The 14,249-nt window shown below is 42.0% G+C and overlaps 1 protein-coding gene across 1 annotated transcript in view; it reads left to right on the top strand.

The window, feature by feature from the left end:
- The first annotated feature begins 1,348 nt into the window (after positions 1-1,348).
- Positions 1,349-14,249, top strand: part of LOC143280881 (acid phosphatase type 7-like) — a 37,578-nt gene continuing 24,677 nt past the window's right edge. Inside the window, exon 1 of the mRNA XM_076585627.1 lies at positions 1,349-1,564. Coding sequence (XP_076441742.1) covers positions 1,465-1,564 — 100 coding nt within the window. The 5' untranslated portion in view covers positions 1,349-1,464. The remainder of the gene's footprint in view (positions 1,565-14,249) is intronic.

The following is a 14,249-nucleotide window of genomic DNA, read 5'->3' on the forward strand; positions in this document are numbered from 1 at the left end:
TTTGTATTTGTATTTCTTTTTATCACAACAGATTTTTCTGTGTGAAATTCGGGCTGCTCTCCCCAGGGAGAGCGCGTCGCTACACTACAGCGCCACCCTTTTTTTTTTTTTCTTTTTTTTGTATTTTTTCCTGCGTGCAGTTTTTATTTGTTTTTCCTATCGAAGTGGATTTTTCTACACAATTTTGCCAGGAACAAACCCTTCTGTTGCCGTGGGTTCTTTTATGTGCGCTAAGTGCATGTTGCACACGGGACCTCGGTTTATCGTCTCATCCGAATAACTAGCGTCCAGACCACCACTCAAGGTCTAGTGGAGGGGGAGAAAATATCGGCGGCTAAGCCGTGATTCGAACCAGCGCGCTCAGATTCTCTCGCTTCCTAGGCGGACGCGTTACCTCTAGGCCATCACTCCACTGCGTCAGCATTTGTTTGGTTCCCCCGCAAAATCGTGACATGCAGTAAATTCAGCGCTTCCTTTAGCTATACAAACACTGCTGGTGGCTTTTTTGCGTGTAGTTGATTGTATTGTTTCGTTTGCTTGTTTGCTTGTTTGTTTGTTTGTTTGTCCATGCCCATTGCCAACAGGGAATCGAAATGAAAATCCGAAGCGAGTATCTGGTTTGTGTTATGGGTCGAAATCATTTTCTAGTCTGGTATGACCATGATGAAAAAAAGAAAAGAAAAAAGAAAGCATACTTATTTGGCAGAAGTCTTCTTCTTCTACGTTCGTGAGCTGCAACTCCCACGTTCGCTCGTATGTACACGAGTGGGCTTTTACGTGTATAACCGTTTTTACCCCGCCATGTAGGCATCCATACTTCTTTTTAGGGAGTGTGCATGCTGGGTATGTTGTTGTTTTCATAACCCACCGAACGCTGACACGGATTACATGATCTTTAACGTGCGTATTTGATCTTCTGCGTGCGTATACACACGAAGGAGGTTCAAGTACAAGCGGGTCTGCACATTCGTTGACCTGAGAGATCGGAAAAATCTCCACCCTCTACCCACCAAGCGCCGTTACCGGGATTCAAAAACCGGGACCCTCAGATTGAAAGTCCAACGCTTTAACCACTCGGCTATTTCGCCCGTCATTTGGCAGAAGTCAATTAACGTGTCTGAAAAACAAACCAAATTAAGTGGTGACCAGAACGGAGACAGGTGGATTGAGACAGACCGATATGCGGAGATAATATCTTCGTTCGATCTGAATCGACTTCGAAGTGACATGAATCATATATAATCGTTTATCTCGTCACAAGTTATTAGCACGTGAACTGGCTTATCTCAAGCCAGTCCAATGTGTATATATATATATATATATATATACACACAACGAAGCTGAAGTCACTAGCAGTCACACGTAGCTCACCTCGCCGACATCAGCACTAGTCGTGGGGTGTATGTGAGTGTCTGTGTATGTGAGTGTGTCGACTGATCAGTGCGCAATACAGAGGATTGAACCATGGCTGCAGCACTGTGCTGTGTCCTTCTCCTGGGTCTGCTGGCCACGTCTGGAGCCCTCATCTACACTCAGCCTCAGCAGGTCCACATTGTCTATGGAGGTAACGTTGTGTTGTGTTGTGTTGTTATCTGACTGTTACCTTTTGAAACATCCACGTGTCGTCTTCAGTTTAACGTCTTTCCCACTTGAAGTGATATTAGACGCGCGGGGGGGGGGGGTAAGAAAACGTGGGAGTAGGGCCTGTGAGAGGGGGAGGGGTAAAAGTGTGTATGTGTGGAGGGTGAATAGGGAGAGACAACACTAGGGAAAATAGAAACGTTATAAACGCCAACATCAAACAACTATAACAAATGTCCTGTAGGACTATGCAGCAAACCTTCTGCAATAACAAACAACTTACTGGAATTGTTAATAACACATTCAAAAGAACTTTTGGTGAAGTCTGGCGAAAAAAAAAAACATTTTAGATTCTGACATTCAAATATTACATGGTTGCTAGAAATATGTTCTCCACATATGCATCTGACATCTTTGCTGAACTTAGTTATAAAAACGTGTCATTGCAAGAAGCTTTGGTGAACGTTCATTCTTCTTTGCTGCTCTTCACATCTGGAACAACCTTCCTCATCACATCCGTGCATCTGATTCTGTCTCTGCTTTTCGCTCATCACTAAAAAAAAAACCTAATCTTTTTAAAACCTATCTATTTTTTTATGTATTTATCTATTATTTATTCACCTTTTTTTCAATGCCTGAACTAAGCGCGTTGGGTTACGCTGCTGGTCAGGCATCTGCTTGGCAGATGTGGTGTAGCGAATATAGGATTTGTCCGAGCGCAGTGACGCCTCCTTGAGCTACTGAAACTGAAACTGAAACTATCAAAACGCACTCTCAGCTTCCTTTGTTCTCCAGCACCACCCATGTCAGCTCACTTTTTGATGTATGAAGAGTGGGAAAGGGAGAGCTGAGGGGGGGGGGGGGGCTTGGGGGGCGGTGAGAAAGAGTGGACATGAATGATTTTTAATTTGTAATATTTTTCTTTGATGTAAAGCGCTCTGAGCTCTTAGAGAGAAATGGCGCTATATAAATGTACATTATTGATATTATCATTATTATCATTATTGGTATTGTACTGTATTGTATTGTATTGTATTGTATTGTGTCGTATTCTATTGTATTGTATTGCATTGTATTACTCTTTTGTCACAACAGATTTCTCTGTGTGGAATTCGGGCTGCTCTCCCCGGGGAGAGCGCGACGCTACATTAAGAGCACCACACTTTTCTTCTGCCTGCAACTCTGTTTTCCTATCGAAGTGGATTTTTCTACTTTTTTTTTTTTGCACTGGACAGCCCTTTCATTGCCATGGGTTCTTTTACGTGCGCAAAAAGCATGCTGAACACGGGATCTCAGTTAACGTCTCATCCGAATGACTAACGTCCAGACCACCACTTAAGGTCTGGTGGAGGCGGAGAAAATACTGGCAACTGTAGGATTCGAACCAGTGCGCTCAGATTCTCTCGCTTCCTAGGCGGACGCGTTACCACTAGGCCATCTCTCCACATGGGAGACGAGTGATGTGAGTCTGGTACAAACATCACAATGTTGTTGAGGTAACATTGGTAACACACTTGTGAGTCTGGTACAAACATCACAATGTTGTTGAGGTAACATTGGTAACACACTTGTGAGTCTGTTACAAACATCACAATGTTGTTGAGGTAACATTGGCAACACACTTGTGAGTCTGGTACAAACATCACAATGTTGTTGAGGTAACATTGGTAACACACTTGTGAGTCTGGTACAAACATCACAATGTTGTTGAGGTAACATTGGTAACAAACTTGTGAGTCTGGTTCAAATATCACAATGTATGAAGGTAACGCTGGTAACACACTTGTGAGTCTGGTTCAAATATCACAATGCTATGAAGGTAATTTAAGAAACACACGTGTGAGTCTGGTACAAACATCACAATGTTGTTGAGGTAACGTTGGTAACAAACTTGTGAGTCTGGTTCAAATATCACAATGTAGGAAGGTAACGCTGGTAACACACTTGTGAGTCTGGTTCAAATATCACAATGCTATGAAGGTAATTTAAGAAACACACGTGTGAGTCTGGTACAAACATCACAATGTATGAAGGTAACATTGGTAACACACTTGTGAGTCTGGTTCAAATATCACAATGTTGTTGAGGTAACGTAAGTAACACACTTGTGAGTCTGGTTCAAATATCACAATGCTATGAAGGTAACGTAAGTAACACACTCGTGAGTTTGGTTCAAACATCACAATGTTATTGGAGGTAGCGGTGGGCAACACCAACATTTTGGGATCTGATTAAGGTATAGGTTGTTCACTGGATGCTAAGCTTTGGGAATGATTTGAAAGGAAAACATTACTGATGGAGTGTAGTATTTCCGGAGGTACAACGTAGAACGCATTTCATGATGTGGTCCACCCACTCTTCAACGCTGATTGTATTTGCTGTGTAACTGTCTACTGGCCTGTTTAAATCGGGTGACCGGAATCGTTGGAGCTATGTTGACGTAATAAGATTAACTCACTCAGTACGTCCAGTCCTCTCTTCTCCTCTACACAGACCCCTCGGATGTCCAGTGGGTGTCTGAATGACCCAAGCTTTAGCTTCCGTCGTCAGAACTGTGGTATTCTTTGTCAACATTCACCTCTTCAGTATAAGAGCCTTCCGCTTGCAATATTTTGATGATGGTAATTGGGGTGAAACGCTGTTAACTCACTCAGTACGGCCAGTCCTCTCTTCTCCTCTACACAGACCCCTCGGATGTCCAGTGGGTGTCTGAATGACCCAACCTTTAACTTCCGTCGTCAGAATTGTGGTATTATTTGTCAACATTCACCTCTTCAGTATAAGAGCCTTCCGCTTGCAATATTTTGATGATGGTAATTGCGGTGAAACGCTGTTAACGTCGTCTCTTTCGCCGTTCGCATGGAGAGAGTTAACGCTGATTGTATTTGCTGTGTAACTGTCTACTGGTCTGTTTAATTCGGGTGACCGGAATCGTTGGAGCTATGTTGACGTAATAAGGTTAAAATATATTGCGCTGTGTTGCTTTGCGTTTGCGTAGTTGTGCTGTGCTGTGCTGTGTTGTGTTGTGTGTTCTGTTGTGCGCTGTGTACTAAAAGCGATGTAAAATAATTATATGGGCCAGTTCTCCACCTTTGACGACTCTCTGAAACTGAATTGTATTGTACATAACGATCTTCTCGGAGCAGATTATTATGTGTAGAATTCAAGTTTCTATTCTCCACGTGCGCATGGATGCGGTGAACTTTGGTACGTGTTTCTTCATTCATTGAAGTAAGGCCAGGGGGGAGGGAAATTGAGTTGTACATTCGCGACACATCAATAACAACAATTAACAAAACAAAAACAAAAGCGTGCGGTGCTTTTCAAACCATTCTTGAATCACACATCCAACCCCCAGCCCCCAACCCCCCCACCCCACCCCCTCACACATCCCCCATCTTCCCTCCCCCCCTCAGTCCCCCCCCCCTCACCCCCACCACTCGTGTCGAGATGATCACCCAGCTCGCCCGACTGTCCGGTGGGTCAATCTTGTCCATCTGTCCACCCAGTCATTGTGGGTAGGAGGGAACACGTCCATCTGATGATTTATTCATTGACCACTGGTTCCGTACCCGCCACACACACACCGCGATACTAGTAGTGGTTGCGGTGGTGACTCGGGAGACGGTGGTGTGAGAGAGAAAGGTGGAGGAAGGGGGCGGGGATGGGGGGTTGGAGGGTGGGAGGGGTCGACACGGAGTTGGGTGGGTAGGGAGGGAACGGAGAGAGAGAGGGGGTGTGAGGTGTGAGGGGGAGTGCGTGTTGGATTTGGGTGGGGGTTAGGGGGTGGGTGGAAAGAGAGAGAGAGTGTGTGTGTGTGTGTTTGCGTATGTTCATGTCTGTTTACGTATGTGCATTTGCATGTGTGTGTGTGTATACGTGTGTGTGTGTGTGTATGTGTTGTCAGTACAACAAACAGTTAATCTGACAATAAATGGTTTCAGTCAGTTAGTGTGTGTGTGTGTGTGTGTGGGCGTGTAGGTGGGAGGGGGGATTGAAACTGCGGTGTGTGTGCGTGCGTGTGTGTGTGCGTGCGTGCGTGCATGCGTGCGTGTGTGTGTGCGTGCGTGCGTGTATGTGTGTTGACATAGAGATACGCAAGGAAACATTGTCTCTTATTTTGCGAGTCAAGTTGAGAGATGTTAGGTGAGAAAGATAATACAGAGAGAGAAGCAGACAGAGAGAGGGAGATGGAGGAGGTGGGGGTACACAAAGAGAGAGACAGAGACAGAGAGAGAATGAATCAGACAAAACACGCACAGGACCGCCTTCTCGTTAATTGTTAGCTTAGTTGACAAGGGTGGAGGGGGGGGGGGGATGGCGGGGGGTGGTGGCGATGAAGAGATGGGAGAGACAACAGAATAAGAGGGCGAGACACAAAGTTGGAAAAAAAAAACCCCAGCGACGTTAATCACGTTACTGGCACAACAGTCACTGAAGAATTGTAGCTGGGGAAATTAACACACCAAATAAAAAAAAGAAGAAGAAAGAAAGAAAGAAAAAGAAAAGAAAAGAAAAAAAAAGTCACTCTGACAGCATACCGGTTTGAAACGATTTTTATCATTTTCCATCAGTGTTCGGTTGGTTCATTATTAATACATAGTCTGCTCATTCAAGTTGTCGAGTGTGGACTGTTATCAATAATGATTTACAATTGTCATAAAAAGGGAAACTCGATGGGGCTGTGGTTGTGGTGTATCTATCTAGACACGTGGGCCATTCGTTCCACGGTGTGAGATAGACTGAAATGTTGGTTTTGTGTTCCTTTTAGGTTGTGGGAGCTCATGTTTTTCATTTTGCATTTTAGCGTCAGATAGTCTGGTTGTTCGTCGTTTCTGTGAAGCGGTAAAGTAAGGCCCCTTGCATTACACAAGCTCTCGTTTATAAGATGGATGTTGGGCGGGGAGCGGATAGGGGGGAGGGGCGGGCGTAGACAAAAAAAAAAGACCCAGAAGGTTTATTGTTTTGTCAGTCACATGCCGTCATACGACCAAATTGGGAGGATGGTGGGTGTTGTTGATATCTGTTTCACAACTACCCCTGAAAACTGAGTACGGCTGCCTACATGGCGGGTTAAAAAAAAACGGTCATACACGTAAAAGCCCACTCGCGTACTTATGAGTGAACGTGGGAGTTGCAGCCCACGAACGAAGAAGAAGAAGAAGAAGTTTCACGACTAAGCATACTGATGGTAAAAAAAAAAAGTAAACGTAAACAGTTTCAGTTTCAGTTTCAGTAGCTCAAGGAGGCGTCACTGCGTTCGGACAAATCCATATACGCTACACCACATCTGCCAAGCAGATGCCTGACCAGCAGCGTAACCCAACGCGCTTAGTCAGGCCTTGAGGGGAAAAAAAGGTGAATAAATAATAGATAAGCTTACACAAATAAATAAATAAATAATAACTATTATGTAAAAAAAAAAAATAAAAAAAAAAGATAGCAATGATGATAAATAAGCAAATAAACGTAAACATCACGAAGTTAATGGGTATGTTAAGCTTTCCAAAATACATATAGAGAGAGGATCATCATTGAATTCCAGATTCAATTCATGATTCCATCCTATTCTCATTCATCGTCGCATTTCTGGAGAGAAAAAAGAAAAGAATGATCATAGCCAAAACTAGTGGCGAGTAATTAGATTCTGACACATTATATAACAACCAGTTTTTAAAAACAAATCACAAAGATCATTGGAAACAATGAAATAATCTCTGCTACACTGCATCCAGAGCCAGAAACACAAACTAAACTTAGATAATGGCATGTTGATAACTTGGTCATCACTTTGAGCAGCACTGGTACTGGATATCGCGCCATAGAAAAAAATATGTATTATTATTATTATTATCATCATCATCATCATCATTATCATTATTATTGTTGTTGTTATTATCATTATCATCATTATCATCATTATCATCATTATTATTATTATCATCATCATCATCATCATCATCATCATCATCATTATTATTATTATTATTATTTTGATTGTGAACGTGGCTCATTGTTTGATAACCGACAACCTGCAAATGACTGACTCGATTGCGCTAATCATCGGATGTACGGTAATTATTATTATTATTATTATTATTATCATCATCATTATCATCATCATTATCATCATCATCATTGTTATTATCATCATCATTATCATCATCATCATAGTTATTATCATTATCATCATCATCATCATTATTATCATTATTATTATTATTATTATTATTATTATTATTTTATTTTTATTATTATCATCAATATCATCACTCGTATCTCGAAAGGGGTGACCCAGTGTCGTGGCTATTTATAGCGGAGAGATGGGCACAGACCTCTGATGATCATAACCTTTGGCCAAGAAACCAGGCACTGGTAAACATCACATTAATTAAAAGCACGCCTGCTCTACACTGTATAATTTTGCCGATGATTTTTCTTGACTCGGATATTTTCGAAACCGTCAGTTGGGTGGATGTATTTTCTTCCTGAAGGACATATTATGATGATGATGATGTTAATGATGATAAAAACACTACTACTACTACTACTATAATAATAATAATAATGATAATAATTATAGTAGTAATAATAACAATGATAATAGTAGTAATAACAATTACTACTACTTATACTACTACCACTACTACTACTACTACTTATAAGAATAATAATAATAATGATAATAATAGCAATGATGATGACAATTATAATTATGATAATAATGATAATGATGACAATAATGATAGTAATAATGATAATGATTTACTTTTTTTCAGTGCAGTAACACAAGCAGAAGGCAAGCTCTACGCACTTTCACAAATCCAGTGTTTGAAATGAACCGAGTGATCACATACGATGAAATAGAAAACATACAATAAACAAAAAAATTCATTAAAAAAACACAAACTTTAATAGTAGAAAAACACAGCTTGCAAACGCCACAAATATACAAGCTAAATCTAAAGCGGTATGCCTTATCCTTTCCTCGAGCCACGAAGAGCGCGGTAGAGCAAAGCATAGAATGAATTCCATCTTCCGAAAATCCATGTTTCAAATGATACAACAGTTGGTAAACCTCTTCGATCACAGAACCTTAATTAACGAGCAATGTCTGAGAGAGAGAACAATGTGCAAACAGAAGGGTTAGTTAGAGTGGGTTAACTGAACTTTTGTTGTTAACGCCATGCCCTCACACGAAAGAGGGACAGACAGACAGACAGACAGAGATAGAGACAGAGACAGTCAGATAGACAGACAGACAGAGGCAGAGACAGAGAGAGATAATTGGCAGGAGTCTCTTGTTGAAGAAGAGTCAATGCTGAAGCTGCATAATAATTGATTTCCCGTTCATGTTTATAATGCTCCCCAGTTGCTCGGAAATTGCTTTTATCCCCCCTCCCCCACCCCTCACACCCCCCACCCCCACCCACACCCCCCAAAATAAAATAGAGTAAAACAAAATGAAATAAAACAAAATAAAATAATAATCATCATCATCATCATACAATTTCACATTTTAACCCTTCTAAATCCTGAAAATGTAAGTGTTCATGCCCCGGGTAGAGTAGAATAAAAAGCAGCGCCACCTACGTCCTGTCTGCCCCCCCGTCAGCATGGGGCGGAAGTGACGTATGTGCTGCCATTTTCTGTCTGCCCGATGAGCCAGAAAAAACGGCCAGAGTCGTGGGGCATGCCGGCGATGAATCAGAACACGTTGTTGTTGTTGTTGATGGTATTTCCCCTTCTCGATCCTCCCCCCACAAAACACCTCTCTCCGCCCTCCCATCACCATCACCCTCCCCCCCACACACACACAGTCCAGACCCCCACCCCCCTTCCCCCTCATCTCCAAAAGAAAGAAATAAAGCGAGAAAAAGAAAGAAAATTCTTTCTTTTTTTGATAAAAGGAGAAAAAGAAGAAAGATAGAAGAAAAGAAGGCGAAGGAAGGATGAGAAAAACGAAAATAAATAGATAATCAAATTGTATATATTATATATATATATTTGTGTGTTTGTGTGTGTGTGTGTGTGTGTGTGTAAGAACAGGTACCTGTGTGTGAAAACGAAGAAACAAGCAAACAAAAGAAAGATAGATTAAAAACAAATTTTTAGAAAGGAAAAAAAAGCCTGCATATTAAGAAGATAAGAATAAAAAGGAAACGGTTGAGAAATAAGTAAATAAAGACAGTAACGTATGTTTTTTGGTGTTTTTTTTTTTTTTTTTTTTTTTTTTTTTTTTTTTTTTTGTTTGTTTTGTTTTGTTTTTGTTTTTTTGTTTGTTTGTTTTTTTGTTGTTTTTTTATCAAAACGAAACAAAAAGAAACAAACACACACACAAAACCCCCACCCGAATGCTTAAATATATCGCTACCCACACTTTGAAACGGTGGAGTGGTAGGATGTGACCATGGGTAACCGATAACTGATCATAGATTTAGTTCTGAACATGGCGGGAGGGGGTGTGGGGTGGGGGGGGGATTGTTTGATAATGTGGACATGGGTGATAACTGATGATAGACAGTTGTAAACGTTGGTGATTGTTTGATGACTGATGACAGACTGACTTGTGAACGTGGGTGAGTGTTTGATAATCAGTGACAAATCGAACTGATTGTGAACGTGGGTCATTGTTTGATAACCGACAACCTACAAATGACCGACTCGACTGCGCGAATCATCGGATGTATGGTTGGGCGGGCGTGTCAGTGCATGGAAGGATGAATGGACGTACAGATAATAACTGGACAGACTGAGGAGCTAAACCTGACTGCTTCAGAGAAACAAACCCACGAGAGACAAAAAAGATTGACAGACGGATGGACTAATTAAACAAGGGACTAGACATGACACAGCCTTAGAGGACACCACGGGGGACAATTGAACAGACAGAAGGATATGGACGGACAATTATAATCGGACGGACTGGTTAATGAAGGGTCAGTCTCAGTTTTCAGTCTCATTATCTCAAGGAGGCGTCACTGCGTTCGGACAAATCCATAATTACACGCTACACCACATCTGCTAGGCAGATGCCTGACAGCAGCACAACCCAACGCGCTTGTCAGGCCTGGGGTGCATGCTTATATATTTGTGTACCTATCAGAGTGGATTTTTTGACTCACTTGTGTAAACGAAGTGAGTCTATGTTTTAACCCGGTGTTCGGTTGTCTGTGTGTGTCTGTGTGTGTGTCTGTGTGTCCGTGGTAAACTTTAACATTGACATTTTCTCTGCAAATACTTTGTCAGTTGACACCAAATTAGGCATAAAAATAGGAAAAATTCAGTTCTGTCCAGTCATCTTGTTTAAAACAATATTGCACCTCTGGGATGGGCACAAAAAAAATTAAAAAATGAAGCCTAATTATATGCAAACTGCATTTACTGTTATATTTATATTTTTTGTATTCTCTAAACTTGGTACTTTGATCTGATATTCTGACCCAACAACAAGAGCAGTCATTATTATCAATTTTTGTTCAAACATGAACTTCTTTTGCTAAGCATGGAAGTTTTATTTATTTTGCAAACGTTTTGGTGCGGATAGTAAAAAAAGGAAATTACTCTGTAATTAATGCTAGGGGACTTAATTTGCTTTAAACTGATCTTTCTCATCTTAAACATTACATTTTGAAATTATACTCAATACATATCACAAGTGAGTCTTGAAGGCCTTGCCTCTCTTGTTGTTGCATAATTTTGCCAGAGGACAACACTGTGGTTGCCATGGGTTCTTTTTCAGTGCGCCAAGTGCTTGCTGCACACGGGACCTCGGTTTATCGTCTCATCCGAAAGACTAAAGCTCGCTGGCACAGAGGATACCATGAGAAACAAACAGATTGATAGACTAGATGCATATGTAAAAGGATGGGCTGATAAATGAAGGGACTGAACCTCACTGCTACAGAAGACACACGAGAAACAAATAGATTGACAGACGAAATGCATGAACGGTTGGACTGGTTAATGAAAGGACTAAACCTCCAAGCCGCGAGAGACAAATAGACAGACTTAAGAGACGAATAAAAGGATGGACTGATTTATGAAGGAACTAAACCTCACCGCTACAGAGGATACCACGAGAGGCAAATAGATTGACAGACGATATGCATGAACGGATGGACTGATTAATGAAAGGACTAAACCTCATAGCCGCGAGAGACAAATAAGACTGACAGAGATGAATAAAACGATGGACTGATTTATGAAGGAACTAAACCTCACTGCTACAGAGGACCTCACGAGGGACAGATTGACTGACGAGATGCATGAACGGATGGACTGATGAATGACAGGACTAAACTTTACTGCTTCAGATGACCCCACGAGAGACAAATAGATTGACAGACTAGATGCACAAACGGATGGACTGATTAATGACAGGGCTAAACTTCACTGCTTCAGAAGACGTCGCGAGAGACAAATAGATTGGCAGAAGATATGCATGAACGGTTGGACTGGTTAATGAAAGGACTAAACCTCCAAGCCGCGAGAGACAAATAGACTGACAGAGATGAATAAAAGGATGGACTGATGAATGACAGGACTAAACCTCACTGCCACAGAAGACACACAAGAGACAAACAGATTGGCAGACGAAATGCATGAACGGTTGGACTGGTTAATGAAGGGGCTAAACCTCAAAGCCGCGAGAGACAAATAAGACTGACAGACGAGATGAATAAAATGATGGACTGATTTATGAAGGAACTAAACCTCACTGCTACAGAGGATACCACGAGAGACAAATAGATTGACAGACGACATGCATGAACGGTTGGACTGGTTAATGAAAGGACTAAACCTCCAAGCCGCGAGAGACAAACAGACTGACAGACGAGATGAATAAAATGATGGACTGATTTATGAAGGAACTAAACCTCACCGCTACAGAGGATACCACGAGAGGCAAATAGATTGACAGACGATATGCATGAACGGATGGACTGGTTAATGAAAGGACTAAACCTCCAAGCCGCGAGAGACAAACAGACTGACAGAAGAGATGAATAAAAGGATGGACTGATTAATGACAGGGCTAAACTTCCCTGCTTCAGATGACCCCACGAGAGACAAATAGATTGACAGACTAGATGCACAAACGGATGGACTGATGAATGACAGGGCTAAACTTCACTGCTTCAGATGACCCCACGAGAGACAAATAGATTGACAGACGGGATGCACAAACGGATGGACTGATTTATGAAGGAACTAAACCTCACTGCTACAGAGGATACCACGAGAGACAAATAGTTTGACATACGAAATGCATGAACGGATGGACTGATGAATGACAGGACTAAACTTCACTGCTTCAGATGACCCCATGAGAGACAAACAGACTGACAGACGAAATGCATGAACGGTTGGACTGATAAACGAAGGGACTAAACCTCACTGCTACAGAGGATACCACTAGAGACAAATAGATTGATAGACAGAGGGCCTCACGAGGGACAGATTGACAGACGAGATGCATGAACGGATGGACTGATGAATGACAGGACTAAACTACACTGCTTCAGATGACCCCACGAGAGACAAATAGATTGACAGACGAAATGCATGAACGGTTGGACTGGTTAATGAAAGGACTAAACCTCCAAGCCGCGAGAGACAAACAGACTGACAGAAGAGATGAATAAAAGGATGGACTGACAAATGAAGGAACTAAACCTCACTGCTACAGAGGACCTCACGATGGACAGATTGACAGACGAGATGCATGAACGGATGGACTGATGAATGACAGGACTAAACTTCACTGCTTCAGATGACCCCACGAGAGACAAATAGATTGACAGACGAAATGCATGAACGGTTGGACTGGTTAATGAAGGGGCTAAACCTCAAAGCCGCGAGAGACAAATAGACTGACTTAAGAGACGAATAAAAGGATGGACTGATAAATGAAGGAACTAAACCTCACTGCTACAGAGGACCTCACGATGGATAGATTGACAGACGAGATGCATGAACGGATGGACTGGTTAATGAAAGGACTAAACCTCAAAGCCGCGAGAGACAAATAGATTGACAGAAGAGATGAATAAAAGGATGGACTGATTTATGAAGGAACTAAACCTCACCGCTACAGAGGATGCCACGAGAGACAAATAGATTGACAGACGACATGCATGAACGGTTGGACTGGTTAATGAAAGGACTAAACCTCCAAGCCGCGAGAGACAAACAGACTGACAGAAGAGATGAATAAAAGGATGGACTGATTAATGACAGGGCTAAACTTCACTGCTTCAGATGACCCCACGAGAGACAAATAGATTGACAGACTAGATGCACAAACGGATGGACTGATGAATGACAGGGCTAAACTTCACTGCTTCAGAAGACCTCACGAGAGACAAATAGATTGGCAGACGAAATGCATGAACGGTTGGACTGATATATGAAGGCACTAAGCCTCACTGCTACAGAGGATCCCACGAGGGACAAACAGACTGACCGACGAAATGCATAAACGGATGGACTGATAAATGAAGGTACCAAACCTCACTGCCACAGAAGACCTCACGAGAGACAAACAGACTGGCAGACGAAATGCATAAACGGATGGACTGATAAATGAAGGTACCAAACCTCACTGCTACAGAGGACCCTACGAGAGACAAACAGACTGACGGACGAAATGCATGAACGGATGG

This window comes from Babylonia areolata, chromosome 4 (genome assembly GCF_041734735.1).
Source record: "Babylonia areolata isolate BAREFJ2019XMU chromosome 4, ASM4173473v1, whole genome shotgun sequence".
NCBI classification, from domain to species: Eukaryota; Metazoa; Mollusca; class Gastropoda; order Neogastropoda; family Buccinidae; genus Babylonia; species Babylonia areolata.